General features: G+C 42.9%; 1 protein-coding gene across 1 annotated transcript in view; it reads right to left on the bottom strand.

Moving 5' to 3' along the window:
• KLF7 (Kruppel like factor 7) overlaps positions 1 to 14,897 on the bottom strand; it is a 93,452-nt gene extending 78,555 nt beyond the window's left edge. The window contains exon 1 of the mRNA XM_042447063.1: positions 14,411 to 14,897. Within this exon, the coding sequence (XP_042302997.1) occupies positions 14,411 to 14,617 (207 nt within the window). The 5' untranslated portion in view covers positions 14,618 to 14,897. The remainder of the gene's footprint in view (positions 1 to 14,410) is intronic.
• Positions 14,898 to 14,921: the final 24 nt, after the last annotated feature.

Genomic DNA, 14,921 nt, shown 5'->3' with positions numbered 1-14,921 from the left:
ACTTCCCAGCTGAGAGCCTGGTCTTCCAAGGAGAATGTAATCCCACTGAGAATGGTGAAGGCTGCTTTCTAGTGCCACATGATTCAGTGCCATCATATGGCCTGAAGTGCTACTCTATAAGGCAGCTCCTTATCCCAACAGAAAGATGCCAAAATCTTTAAAGGGAAGAAGAAAGAAGTATACACTCATCCCTCTATATTTGCGACTTTGATATTTGTGGATCTGATTATTCACGGATTTGATGAATATGTTCTCTCTAGGAATATCTATGTCCTCCACTACATCTCAATGGTCAGCTTTAACTAAAAGTTGCACTGGAGGACCTAGAGATTCCTGGAGAGAATACTCTACTAGGCATTTGTAGCTACTCCAGCGCCGTTCTATGGTCAGTGTCTTTCAGACGCTGACCACAGACTTGCGCTAGAGGACCTAGAGATTCCTAGAGAGGCGTCCTCTCGGGTAAAAACATGTTGTTTTTGTTATTTGAGGTTTTTCCATATTCATGGGGGTCTTGTGCCCCTAACTCTAGCAAATATGGAGGGACAAGTGGATATCATAAGGCACAGAGAGCTCATATTTATCCCTTACAAGTTTGCTATAATTCACTATCCAACATCGGGGCAGGATGGGGGAGAGACAGCAAATTGGGGAAGACTGTATCTTTTGTAATGGCCTATGGCACAGCACAAGTACCCAGAAAATGGGGGGGGGGGGAGATACAATTTTAGTCTGTTGCAATCAATAAATACCCAAATCTCTGCCATGGAGCTTCCTTTGTTAGGACAGGATAAAGAGGAGAATAAAATTTGTAGGTTCCTTTTGAGATACATGGTCTCAGTTGTGTGCAGTTTTCACAAACAAATAAAGGGTATTTCACAGAAAAAGAGAAAACTGCCTTATACTGAGTGAGACCACTTGTCCATCTTACCTGGAACAGTCAGACCTCCACATTTACAGGGCAGAGTGTGGTTAGGGATGCAAGACCCCCTCAATAGTAGGAAGACCGTGAATACTTCTAGGCTCCCGAGATATAGCCAGGTAGGGGTCTGGGATGGGAGACTGGGCACCAGTGCCAGCAGGGTGCCTGGGGGTGGGCTCGCTCTGCCCCCAGCCTGGAATCCTTAGCCTACCTAGTTCTCCCTGCCTCCCTCTCTCCCGCTGTGCCTGGATGTGTCAGGCAAAGAGGAGGGAAGGAGGTCGGCCGGGCAGACAGGAATGAGCAGCAGGGAGGCCATGATGACTGCACTGGGATTGGAGCCCCTTCCCTCCTTCTTCTTCCAGGTGCCATCTCTGCCTTCCAGTTGGCTGTCAGGAGGGAGAGTCCAAGGCTAGGTGGGCCGAGTGTGGCACAGCCAAGAGCATCACAGGGACAGATAGCTTGCAAGCTTGCTGGCTAGTGAGTGACTGAAATGCAGGCTCACCTGGCCAAAGGGGGGCAGACAGGACTAGGCAGAGGTAGGTGAAGTGCCTCATCCAGTGGGCACCATTTAGCAGTGGCAGTGACTGAAGGCCCTCAGGGGCACCTCCCACATCCTGCATCCATCCACTTGTCTGTCTGTCTGCTCATTCTCTGTCCTCAGACAAACCTGTGAATAATCAAATCCATTATAGTTAAGTGTGGAGGGCCAACTGTATTGTCAAGGCTGACTTTCAGTGACTCCAGGATCTCAGGCAGGATTTTAAAAGAACAGATTTCAGCAATCTTCTGCATGAAAGATACATGCTCTATCAAGGAGCTATGGCCCCTTCTCACAGCATGTGCACATGCATGCATCTTTGGTCACACTAGTCGATCTCTACAGCTACAGAACTGCCAGAAGCTGAATATACAAAAGCTAAGGGTATATCTGGGGCCTAACTACAGGGGCCTATAGGCACCATATCTTGTTGATCATGGATGCTAAATAGGGCCAGCCCTGGTTAGTACTTGGATGGGAAACCACCCAATGAATGTCAGGTGGTGTAAGCTACATATCAAAGGAAGGAACTGGCAAAACACCTCTAAGTATTCTTTGCCTAAGAAAACCCTACAAAAATTGATGGGGTCACCATAAATAGGTGACACACACACATGTCCATCCACACTACACAATTATAGCATTTTGATACTACTTTAACTACCACAGCTTCATCCTATGGAATTGTGGGATGCTTAGAATTCTCTGCCAGATAACTCTAGCATAATTCAAGATACTGGTCTAGCAAATCCTAATAATCCCATGAAGTAACAAGTTACCAAATTTGATAGGAGGGAACCACATGGCAACCAGAGTGGTATCAAATTGCTATAATGATGCAGTATGGCTAGACCCTGAATGACAAAATGTGTGCATAAATGTAATCCATGTATGAAACATGAAGCAGATTGGGGAAAAACTCACAGCCCAGATTCAGTTGCACAGTAGGAGCCCCCTATCACTCTAATGCATCAGGGATGGGGAATATGTGGCCCTTGAGATGTTGGTGGTCTGCAACTCCAACTATCCCTCACTAGTGGCTATGCTATCTAGCACTGCTGGGAATTGCAGTCCAACAACACTGAGATGGCTGCACATTCTCCAACTCCTTGCCTCACACTATTGGGATTTCAGCTGTGGTCATTTTGCATGACACAGTTATATTCTGATGATCCATTTTAACTGCCATGGCTGGACCTGAGAAATCCTGACATTAGCAATTTAGCAAGGGGTCTGGACTGAGAACTAACTGTGTAGTGTGAACAGGGTCATGTCAGTTAAAAACGTAGCCAAAAAATCCCAAAACTACCCAGCAACACAAGTCTACCTTAGTTTAGAGATGGCACAGGGGTGAAAGCAGCAAAACTGGTCTCATAGATGAATTTATAGCAATATAGACGGAATGTCATACATAGGGGAGTTCTGGAAAAGGATTATCACAATACTACAATCATTTGCAGTGACCAGGAGACTAAGGGACCGAAGCACAAAATCTTGTCACTGCATGCACAACTGCTTCTGTCTGACCATCATCTGCTCTAGCAGCGTGAATCTGTGCTGTCTTGCTCAAAAAGATACAGCTCCCCTTACATTTGATTGCTTTCCAAATAGCATTCACCACTTTGTCTTGCCTTCCTGCAACATTTTGCTACTGAAGGTTAAATGAATTCCACCCACTTGCTTGCATGCAGGCAATGCACACCAAGCAATCATGGCCAATCTGTAAGGCAGAGAGGGAGTGAAGCAGGAAAATCATGCTCCCTATATCCCAGATTCCCCTCCTGCTCTAGGTAAAAGCTTTCTGCCGCCTCTGCTGAGTGGGAGCTGTCCCACAATTTCAGGAGAGCAAGCAGAACAGGATAGGTAAGTGGAAAGAACCATAGTAACATACAGTACAACCAATGAGATGCTAGGCTATACGGTATACATTAAGTACATAGAAGTACAACAGCCAGGTCAAATTGTACCTAAAGGTACAATAATAGTTGTACAGTAATCCCCTCTCTGCTCAGCAGCTCAGGATTCTTACAATGGAGATGGAGTGAAGAATCCCATTTGCACAGTACTGAGTGGCATCAAGAGAAAGTGATTTTCTAGCAGCCAAAACTCTGCCTTCAGAAGGATACAGGAAATCTTCACAATAACCAAACAACTAAAGAGTTACACCCCAGACATACATATATACATAAATTCAGGTCCAACTTCCAGCTACCTGTGTTTATTTTTATGGTAGTGGGGGGCCATGAAATTTTAGCACATCTCCAGTTTTGTACCAGCTGCCAGTAAGTTCCTGGGTCCAACTGTAAGTGGATGTCACAATTTAAAGTCCCAGATGCCTTGATATCATGTAATCTGAAGGGCTACCATGCTATATATAACAGTCGGTAAATTAAAATCTACCTCTGAATTCTTTCTTTAGTACCTGCTGCAGTGGTGAGCGCTGGCATCTGTATAAGTGAAGCAGTGAACCTTCACTGGATTTTAGTTCCAACTTTACAGGAGCTGTCCAGTGTGATAAACGTATATTGGGAGGTTGTGTTCAGCACCTTGGATGGCTGCTTCTGAATTCAGATTTTGACATAGAAGCACATCAGCTGCCAGTAATACACTGTTAAGACTGGCTAGGTTGGGGTCACGACAATGACCCCAAAAGAAGGGTGTTCCTTTCCAGTCCATAGGCAAATTGCCAGACATTAAGACAAGCCCTGAAGAACCTCAGCTTCCATATGCTTAGACTGCAATGAGTTTACATATTTCTGAGCAGCTGCACAATGTGTTCTGTACGCTTGATACTGTGGCTATTATATCTTTATAGCTTTCCTTTGCTTGTGTTTAGATACCATTATTCTTTAAGCAACAAAGAGATACTTTCAATAATAATGGATACTTTTCCATTTAAAATATATTCTCATGGCAATAAACAATCATTATATTATTTTTAAAATAAACATTTTTTAAAAAAAATAAAAAGGGGGAAGGGATAGAAACAGAACCGGTATTAAGCATCCACAATTCAGATTAAAATGACACCTTTTGCAAGAACATTTCAATTTAAACAGGGACAGTCGTTCCTGAGGAGGCTGGATTTTTAATGCAGCAGCAGCAACACTAAAAGATTTAATTTCTCAAGAAGAAATGATGCAGAAAAAGGGCCCTCCCACTTCGTGGCTCAAAACAAGAATGGGAAAAAATCTTGTTCAGTCAGGTTGGAGGGGAGGGGTGTTTATGGCTTTGGGTCTTTTTAAGGGAACAATTCTTACTCCTTAAATCCCTACTCAGACGGGAACACAATTTTACAATTTGTAATACAGTTGCTGTAGCCAAAAGGTACCAGAAAGGTTACCAGGAGTCTTTTTGGTTAAGCAGCACCCTTGGGGTGCATGATTTTTCTGCAGTCATTTCCTATATCCAGAGTACCAGGCAGGTGGCTGTTCTGGGAAGTCAACTCTTCCTGAAAGCAATCCTCCCAGGGAGGCATGATGGGCAATAAGCACTTAGGAAAGTGTTTTGCAGCAAGTGGAACCAAGATGAAATAGCAATATTAATGGAGATGAGTTTTGTTTACGGAGCAGCCAAGTATGCCATTCTTCTAGAACAATGGGAGATGCCAAGGAGGAAGGAATATCTACAGCATGATTTATTCCTGTCCAGTAGCACAGGGAAAATCTTGGCCAACTGGCATAAGAAGCTCTGACTGCCAAATGTGAAACAGAGATCTGCTAGATTAACCACTGCCATGCTTCCGGAGTTTTTAGGCCATTTCACAAGCATCACCATCATCCAGTGACACCACCTAAGGATCAGAGTGGGTTACCAGTACCTTAGGCGTATAACCACCTTCAATTCAACCAACATGCCCAACAGAACAGTCCTGTCCATGTTTATTCAGATGGATCTCCCCCTATGTCCAGTAGTGCCAAGTCAATGTGTTCAGACCTGCAGTTTAGGAAATAAAAAGTGAACACCTATGGGACACAATTATGATTTGCCCAAAAGTGAAGCTGGCTTTGGGGAAATGTGTAGGTGAATCAGACTTCTTCTGGATTCTTATTCGTTTTATTTATATCCCATGTTTCTTCCAATGTGGGACCCAAGGTGGCTCATAATATGCTAAAACAAAATACAGTTAAAACAATGGAAAACACAAACATTTAAAAGCAATTACACAATCTGAGTTAAAACCATTAATTTAAAATAATTATAAAATAATGATGATGATGATGATAAAATATAAAATAACGATTATGATGATAAAAAAATACAGTGAAAAGATTTTCAACAATGGCTGAAATGAAAAGATTTTCAGCAATAGCAAGTTAACGGATCAAAAGGGTCTTTGCCTGCTGGCAGAAAGAAAACAGTGAGAGGGACAACTAAACCCCACTTAAGAGAGAATTTTGCAGCTTGGGAGCAGCCACTGAGAAGGTTTTCTCTCTCGTCCTCATCAGAGGAGCCTGTGATAGTGGTGGGATTGAGAGAAACCTCTCCTTCGAGGACATTTAAAGGCAGGCAGGCTTTTATAAAGAGAGCAGATCTTTCAGATAATCTGGATCCATGCCTTCTCCTCTTCCCCTCCAGTTTGTTAGTATGAACTGGATCCAGTTCTTGTGGACTGAATAAGACACACTTTATTTAGAGACAGCACATGGTTCCATTTAGAGCAGTTTCCAAAAACCACTGACAATTCAGCATTAAGCTTTCTCTGAGCACCCATCACTGGAATGCGGGGTGAGGATGGAGATGACTGCACAACGACAAAGCAATTGCCAACTTCTCTTTATGGCCAAACTATTTATAATGTTATCTATATGCATTTATCCAATCTTTCTCCCAATACAGGAAGTCAGGAGGGAAACTGCCAGCGGCACTGAAACATAACATCCCAACTGGTTGGGATAATTTTGCTTTTCCTGCATAGGGTTTCTTCATCCACATTTGTAGTCCTTGTTCAACCCCCGACAAATGACAAGGTGACAGCCAAGTTGCTGGATGTGACTTCATATTCAATCATTCTGAGATAGCCAAAGGGGAATCTCCTCTCTATTTCCTCCCTTTCTTTACACGGGAGGCTCAAGTCACAAAGTCACAAAAACCCTTTTGGCTTTAAAAACCATCAGGTCCCTGTTACTTCCACAACATTTTACCCTTCCCTCCTATCCCCCACAATCCATAATAAAAGGAAACAAAAGTTGGGGGACAGGCCGAAGAGGGCCAGTGTGGTGTAATGGTTTCAGCACTGGACTACAACCCTGGAAATCAGTATGTTCGAATCCCTGCTCAAGTATTGGTGACTTTGGACAGTTCCCACACTCTCATCCTCAGAGGATGGCAATGGCAAACTCCCTCTGAAGAAACTTTCCAAGAAATATCCATGATAGGGCCACCATAAGTAAAAAATGACTTGAAGTTGCACAACAGCAAGAACAGAGAGATTGTAGAAGTGTAATTTGCATTTATCACTTTCTAGGCACTTTCCGTTAGCAGGTGCTATCAGGACCACTGGAAAAATCTCAAGACGACTGAGTAAGCATCTTTCTGATCACAATGAGCAAGAACATGGGGTTCCCCTGGTATTCACAGCATATAGGCACATACCTGGCAATTTCCACAACATATGGAGCAGTACGAATTGTCTAGTGAATTCCTGAAGTCACATAACAATGCATCTCCTCGAACTCACTCTATGATATGGCTTACTAAAAAAATGACCACAAGTACACATCAGCGTTGCCCAGTTAGATGGTTACAATCCAGTAAAAAAGCACATGTTCTACACTCAGAAGGTCTCTTGTAAACCATGCTTGAAAAGAGAGCCTATGGCCTGACTGGCCTGAAACAAACTCATGTTCCTATGTGTACCATGCAGAATCTGAGAAACTTCCCTGAATCCATGAATGTTGAGGAATTCTGGGAGTCAAAATGCAAACATCTCAAAGCTGTACTATTATGTAGTCTCTATTAATTTATTTGTTTATGTATATTCCAGCTTTTTCCCAGCACAGGGCTCAAGGCAGCCTATAAATAAATAAATAAATAAATAAATAAATAATAATAAACAAAGAATTCAACTAGAAACACAGAGTTGAAACAATTTATCCCACGTTAGAAGCCCTTTATGCCCTATGAATTAAAGGCCAAAGACCTACCCTAAACAAAAAGTCTTGCTTGCCAGCAGAAAGAGAGCTTGGAAGGGTGAACCAAACCTCCTGTGGGAAGGAATTCCACAAACTTGAAGCAGCACATATCCTCACCATGTTTTCATTTGGCAGTCTGTAATACACCCACAACAAAACAAGCTGCTGTGGGAAAGCCACCTCCTGCTCCTATGAAGTCCTGTTATTATGGGGAACTCCATTCCCAGTTTCCACACCCTCAAAACATATTCAGCACCTAGAACGTAATGGCTAGTAAGAGAACAGAAGGGGACACTTATGAAAACTTTAATGGCTAAACAAGACCAGACTCTGTAAATACTATAGATCTGTCTTCTCCATTGTGCAACTTAAGCTATGACTACTGAGGATAATGTGCAACACATCTGGAGGATAAGAGGCTAGGGAGAGCTGCTGTAACTACTAAGGGCTCTTTCACACTGCACAGTTATAGTGCTATGTTTCTATTTTAACTGCCCTGATTCCATCCTGTGGAATCCTCTCAAACCAGAGAATTTGTCTCTGGTGCCTCTGACCAAACTGCCAACCCCAGGAAGTTGGGTAGAGTGATAGGGCTTTAAGTAGTTGTCAACGCATGGTATACTCAAAGTATATTTGAGGGACTTGGGAATGAGCAATTATCATAAAAATAGCAGATAAATGACATAAGCAAATGACATAAGCAAACTGTGAACAGTTTCAGAGACACTCAGACTCAAATACAGTAAATGTTTACATAAACCTTGCCTACTTCAGAAGGCTCTTAAGAGCTGATCCAAGTTGTGACACAAGTGAAAAAAGGAAAGAAACCAAAGACAACATGCTCTTGATGCCTTTTCCCTCCCAACATCAGATGCAATGATTACAGATTCCAACCAAACTCTTAAAAGACACACAGAAGACATCTTCCTTACATACATTCTGATCCCACTGACCATTAAGAACAAAAATTCTGTAACTGCATGTGGTAAACCAAGTATAATGCACCAGGTTGCCACAGAAAATAAGCTGCTCCTGCCCATAAAATATCTCTTTTGCCCCCACAGGGCAGGTTCCATTTAAACCAGTGGTTCCCAACTTTGGTCCTCCAAGTATTTTGGACTTCAACTCCCAGAAGACCCCCCCCCACTTTGGCTAGCAGCCTGGAATTCTGGGAGGTGAAGTCCAAAAGATCTGGAGGACCAGAGTTTGGGAGCCACTGTTCTACATCTTACGCTGTCTCTCCATTTTCATGCAAGTTATAATATTTGGGCTGAGCATTCCACACAGTACAGTCGTCCCTCTGAAACCCTTGAGTCTTGTGCAATATTTTTTTAAGCCATCACCATTGTGAACAATATGGCAAACAGAGGTCTTGCTTCCTTCCAACAAAATCAGAGCCGATCTGCGAAACAACCTACAGAGGCAGTGAGAGACTGAGAGAATTACTTGCCCAGGGCCACCAAGACAGTTCATGGCTGAGGAGAGACTTAAAGTTGGGTCCCCCTGGGGAAAGTCTCAGACTTGGATCCACCTGAAGAGGCTAAAATGATACTGGTTGAGACTCTCTTATCCAAGATGCTTGGGGCCAGAAGCGTCTGGGATTTTGGAATACCTGTTTTTGCAGATATGTACATAATGCAGTATCTTGGAGATGGGACCCAAGTCTAAACATGAAATTTATTTATGTTTCATACATACCTTATACACCCATCTTGTAGGTAGTTATATACAATATTTGTAATAATCGGAAAGCAGACATTAAAAAACGTTTGTTTTTTGTAGGATTTTGGATTTCTGAATTCCAGATAAGGAAGACTGTACATGAACCAGAAAAGCAAATTTACTTGCTGGAATATAGTGTGAATTTGGCATGTATTTTCAATCTGCCCCTTCAAGAGCTGTGCCAAACATGTCTGTTTCTACCCCTGTTTAATCCAAATAAAGTCCTACATTGTACCTTTTTATTTCAAGTTGTGGAACAAGAGTACATGCCAAATTTATGTATCCTAAACAGAAGAGAGAGAAGGAAAAGTCAGCCTACTGTGCACTTGGAAGTCTGGGTTATTATATAAACTATTGCATTGTAACTTTCCACACAACTAATTCTCAGAAGCAGAGACCTAAGAACTTCCTCTTCCTCCAAGTTATGGGGAAAGGGGGGAGGGGACGGAGGATGCCTGATAGGGAGAAATTATTTAACAACTGGCTTGAGTTATTGCAACAGTCATGTATACTTTTGCAGAGTACACATAACTCTTCCTGTTCTGTATTAAGCAGCTACAAAATATTAGGCCAAAAGGAAGGAAGGATCCTACAGTGTGACTGTTGTGGTTCTCCTTTGCTGTCACTCACAGTCAAAATGTCTACCCAGGCATCTCAAAATCTGCAACCTAAAGGTTTTTCTTCTTCTTATAAGGCAGTGAATCTTCCCCCATTTTATAATGCATCATAGGGTGCAATCCAGGCAGTTAGTTAACTACAGCTGTCCATAAGTCCCACTGATCTGAATGCAAGAGACTGAAGTAAATACTGCATTTGAACTAGACATCAAAGCACTTAACTGGATCATGTTTTTAGCATTTGTATGTTGCTCTTCCTGGACAGTCCAACAGCACTTCACATAGACTTATTTCACTCGTACTTACAACACTTGTGTAAGCAGGCTTAGTATTTTATATCTCCATACACACAGCTAGGAACACAGTGGCTTAGGTGAGGTCATGGCTGAGATAAGATGTGTACCAGGGGCTTCCCAGCTCACCACTCATTCATTTTTAATCTACAACTTTCTGCTGGTAAATCTGCTTAGTGTAGGGGATTTCATTTGAGGAAGAAGTTTTGTGGTGGTTGTTGTTGTTGGAGTCAAATGAAGTGCTGCCTTTCAACAACAGACTGGCAACTTTTACACTGTGTAGGAGAAGCACTGGCCAGAACTGAGAGTGGAAACTGGAAGTGTGGCAAGGACCAGCCTTTTGAGACACTGTGGCTGGAGATTCTGCAAATGTAACTCGGTCAAATTGCTTGAACAGATTCCCCAACCTCTGCAGTTAGCTGGCAATGGGAACAAAGGGAAGGTGAAATGAAAGGAAACCCCCTCCTTACATTGGTATCTCCTGGCCTCACAGTGTGATAACATTTTACCATTTTGACTAATGTGAATGTTTTGAAACATTCTAGAATTTTTGGGGTACTTTTGCAGCCTTCCACACCAAGGAAACAAATCCATTTCCAAAAGGTTTCCTGACAGTCATAAGAGCTGGGACAAAGTGAAATGAGCTGGTAAAGGTTGTGTGCTGACAAATTAAGGCTTCCTATGACCTCTTCCCACTCAGCTTCTTCCCCATCCCATCACTGAAAGGCTCAGGCTGCAAACCTCAACCAACTTACCTAGAACATGACCTACTGAACTCAGTGGGACTTACTCAGAAGAGCAGACATGCCTAGGATTGTACTTTAAAGTGCAACATGGAAAATCCCCAGTTCCCATTTCACAGTGGGAGGCTTAATGTCAACTTACTCCTTCCCCTAACCACAGAAAATAGGAAGACCATATCACTGGCTGCCCTTACGTGACTGTTTGTAAACTTTATAGAGATGAGGTACCTTGAATGCTTTAAGCACTCAACCCATGTTCTCCAGTTGCTAAGCATCACTAGTGGGATGTGTTCAAACAGCCGCCAAAAAAGATTTAATGGAAAGGTTCACATGCCTATAAAAGTCAACACTGACTAAAGGATTTAGGGCAAACACATGCAAACGGCTCCTTTAAACTCAGCGCATATACAGCAGACTTGAGCTGGTGCTGCAGAAAACAACCAGCATCCTTTCTTTACAGTAGAGTAACATACAGTATCTGCCCCAGGCATTCTGGCTGTGTCAACAGATTATCTCGCATTGAACTGTCTAGACTGTTATTAATATGCAACTGATTCAACGGCAAGGACACTGTTGGAAGCAAACTGGAAGAACTGTTAAGTGGAGAATTATTCGCCTCTCCAACTGAATCAGCCGCTCAAGGGAGAAAGAGAAAGAAAACCAGATGTGACTCATCAATGAGTCTGCCTAATAAGTACACAGAAAAAGGCTCCTGGTCCTTTAAGAACAAAGTGGACTTGAACTGCCTGCTTGCCTGAGACATATCTGCACCACCAAACCCTTTCCAACAAAGAAAGCTGGAACGACAAAAACCCCATGCAGGGAGATCCTTAAACACGAGCAGCTACACTGTAAACAATTCCTGCTTTCACAGCAAGACGATCCACCGATACAGACAGGTCCATGCGCACCTTCACGCCTCAAAGGCACATTGAAGAATTAGGCTCATGGCATCTGAATCACTGGAAGACAAAAATCCAGGAATCTATGATCTGAATCAACTGTAATATTGGGGCGGGGAGGAATCAGTTACATTAAAAAGCTTCCACGTGTTCACTTGCTTAGTTAGCTACACAGCCCAGGAGCTTCTCCCCACTTATATGACCATAGTTTGCCAAATACAAGAGATTCTCAAGTGACTTTGCAACCAAGCCCAGCTCACAGCTCTCCCTTCAGCCTTGTCTTCCTCAGCAAGGAGCCCATTCGCCAGCATTTGCTTTCTCCCTTTCTCCCGCATCCCAGCTGATGTTTTTCTTTCTCATCATCCCCGCTTCCCCATCTTTGTATTGAGGCTAATCACAGCTTTCATGCTAGTCCTTCTTTTCTCTCTCTAGGCTCCCATCTCTCCTGACAGCACTGTCTCCCCCTTGTTCAGTTTAACCTCATTACCCAATTTCCAGCTTGGGAAGTTATTCCTTAACCCTTCCTCTGGCTTCTCAACCCTCTTTGCTTGCAGAAACAGGCCATCCTTTTAAGACAGCATTAACCATTTAAGCAACCTGGGGTTTGAAAAGATTGATTCATTTTTTAAAAGAAGAAACTCAAAAGGCAGTGCTTAGTTCGTGCATTATTACTTCCTGGCTTCTGCATATCAAGTCTCTCCACCAAAACACCTGGCTTTGTAGTGACATCCCAATTCCCTTGAAAACTACCTTGAAAAGCAGGAATGGCATCAGTTGTCAATAGTAATGGGAAATGACCCCCCTCCCTCCCTAAACACACACACATACACACTTTGTGCAAGAAGAAAAGAGAGAAAAGCGGGATTTATTTTACTTTAAGCAACAGCATGAGATGGAAAGAACTCAAAAGATAAAAGGACACACACTTTATGCAAGAAGAACAAAGGGGGGGAAAGGAATTTAGGTCCAAAACACACTGCAGAAATAATCCAGTTTGAGACTGGTTTAACTGTCCTGGTTGAATGCTAGACAATTCTGGGAACTGTAGTTTAGTGGGATATTTCTAATCTTCTCTGTGAAAGAGCTCTGGTGCCACAATAAAACAGACACTCACTCACAAACCATAAGGCCATGAGTTCAATACCAGCCAGGGCTCAGGCTTGACTCAGGCTTGCATCCTTCCATGGTTGCTAACATGAGGACCCAGATTGTTGGGGGCAATTAGCTTACACTTTGTAAACCGCTTAGGGAGTGCTTAGGTGGTATGAAGCGGTATATAAATGAAGCTAATAAACTACAATTCCCAGGATTCCCTAACACTGAGCCAGGGCAGTTAAAGCAGTCTCAAACTGGATTATGTCTGCAGTGTGTTTTGGACTTTTCTTTCTTTCTTTCTTTTTTTACTTTGAATAACAGCAGTATAATATGGATGTAGAGAGCTCTTGTAACTCCTTTTGAGAGTAACTGAAAGAAAGAGGTTGGCAGCATGAGAGCTCCCTTGATTTGAGCCTACTTCCTCACATGTATTTGGAGCCATTTCCCAAATGCCTCTGAGGAAGCAGACTTGAGTCTGCAAACATTAGGACCAAAAAACATGGCTACAGATTATTAGTCTGTGGAGAAAGGTCTGGTGGTACCTTTCAGACTGACTGAAAGAAAGAGGTTGACAGCATGAGTTTTCATAGACTAAAGTCTACTTCCTTACATGCATTTGGAGGCGTTTGCATCTGGAGGCATTTCCCAAATGGCTCTGAGTTAGCAGACTTGATTCTATGAACATTAGGACCAAAAAGCATGGCTAAGAATCATCATCATCATTATTATTATTATTATGTAGGACCTATCCTAGGCTTAAGTCTACTTCATCAGATGCTTTTGGCATTATTATTATTATGATGTAGAGAGACCTTGTAGCCTCTTTGAGACTGACAGAAAGAGGTTGGCAGCAGGAACTTTCCTAGACTAAAGTCCACTTCCTCAGATGCATATTATTATTATTATTATTATTATTATTATTATTAAAAGATATAGCTGTGTAAGTCTGTTGAATCAGTCTGTAGAGAGCTCTTGTAGCCCCTTTGAGACTGACTGAGAGAAAGAAGTTGGCAACATGAGCTTCCCTAGACTTAAGTCTCCTTCCTCAGATGCTTTGGGTACTATTATTATTATTATTATTATTATTATTTAGAGAGCTCTGGTAGCCCCTTTGAGACTGACTGCAAAAGAAAGAGGTTGGGGCAGGAGCAGGAGCCTTCCTGCTAGACTCCAGCCTACTTCCTCAGATGCATTTGGTACACAATACACAGTACACAAAAGATGGAGAGGAGCCCAAAGAACTTTTCTCAGTGGCAATTCTTATTTGTTGGGGGGGGGGGGGGCAGGATTCCTTGCAAGGACTTCTGAAGGGAGGGGAGGTGGCCATTTCTGCTACTCTGAGAGAGGAAAAGAGATGCATGAGAAACAACAACAACAACAGCCCAACAGATACAGACAGACATATACCCCAGGATCAAAGGGGGGGGAAGGAGGGGTTCATCATCACCTGCTGCCAGTTCTCTTCCAGGGATGGCAAGGCGGAGAAGTAGCCGGTGTCGTGGACCAGCTGCAGTTCCTGGAATATGCTATAGCTAGCCAAGACATCCATGGTGTTGCTGCTGGTGCTGCTCCTTCCTCCTCCTCCGTCCAACAAAACACGTAAAGCACCCCCCTGGAGCCTCTTTCCTGGAGAGGTTCTTTTAGTCCTTGTCATGAAAGAAAGGGGAAAGCCCCAGGAAAGGATACAAAACGATACAAAACGATGCAATTAAATCCCTGGAGGAAGGAACTCTCTCGCTCGCTCCAGCCAAGGTCCTTTTGCTTCTTCTTTTGCTTTCTGTTTGGGAACTATGTATCTCTAGGTTTGGAGCAGTATACACTTTGGGGAGGGGAAAGGTGAGGAAAAGCAAGCGAGCCAAGGGGGAGGAAATAATAACAATAATAATAATAATACAGGCCCATCCAAAGGGAGGGGAAAAAAGAGGACAGTGCAATTTGCAATAATAATAATAATAATG

Source organism: Sceloporus undulatus, chromosome 1 (assembly GCF_019175285.1).
Source record: "Sceloporus undulatus isolate JIND9_A2432 ecotype Alabama chromosome 1, SceUnd_v1.1, whole genome shotgun sequence".
In the NCBI taxonomy this organism is placed as follows: domain Eukaryota; kingdom Metazoa; phylum Chordata; class Lepidosauria; order Squamata; family Phrynosomatidae; genus Sceloporus; species Sceloporus undulatus.
This window is presented reverse-complemented; position numbering and strand designations above follow the sequence as displayed.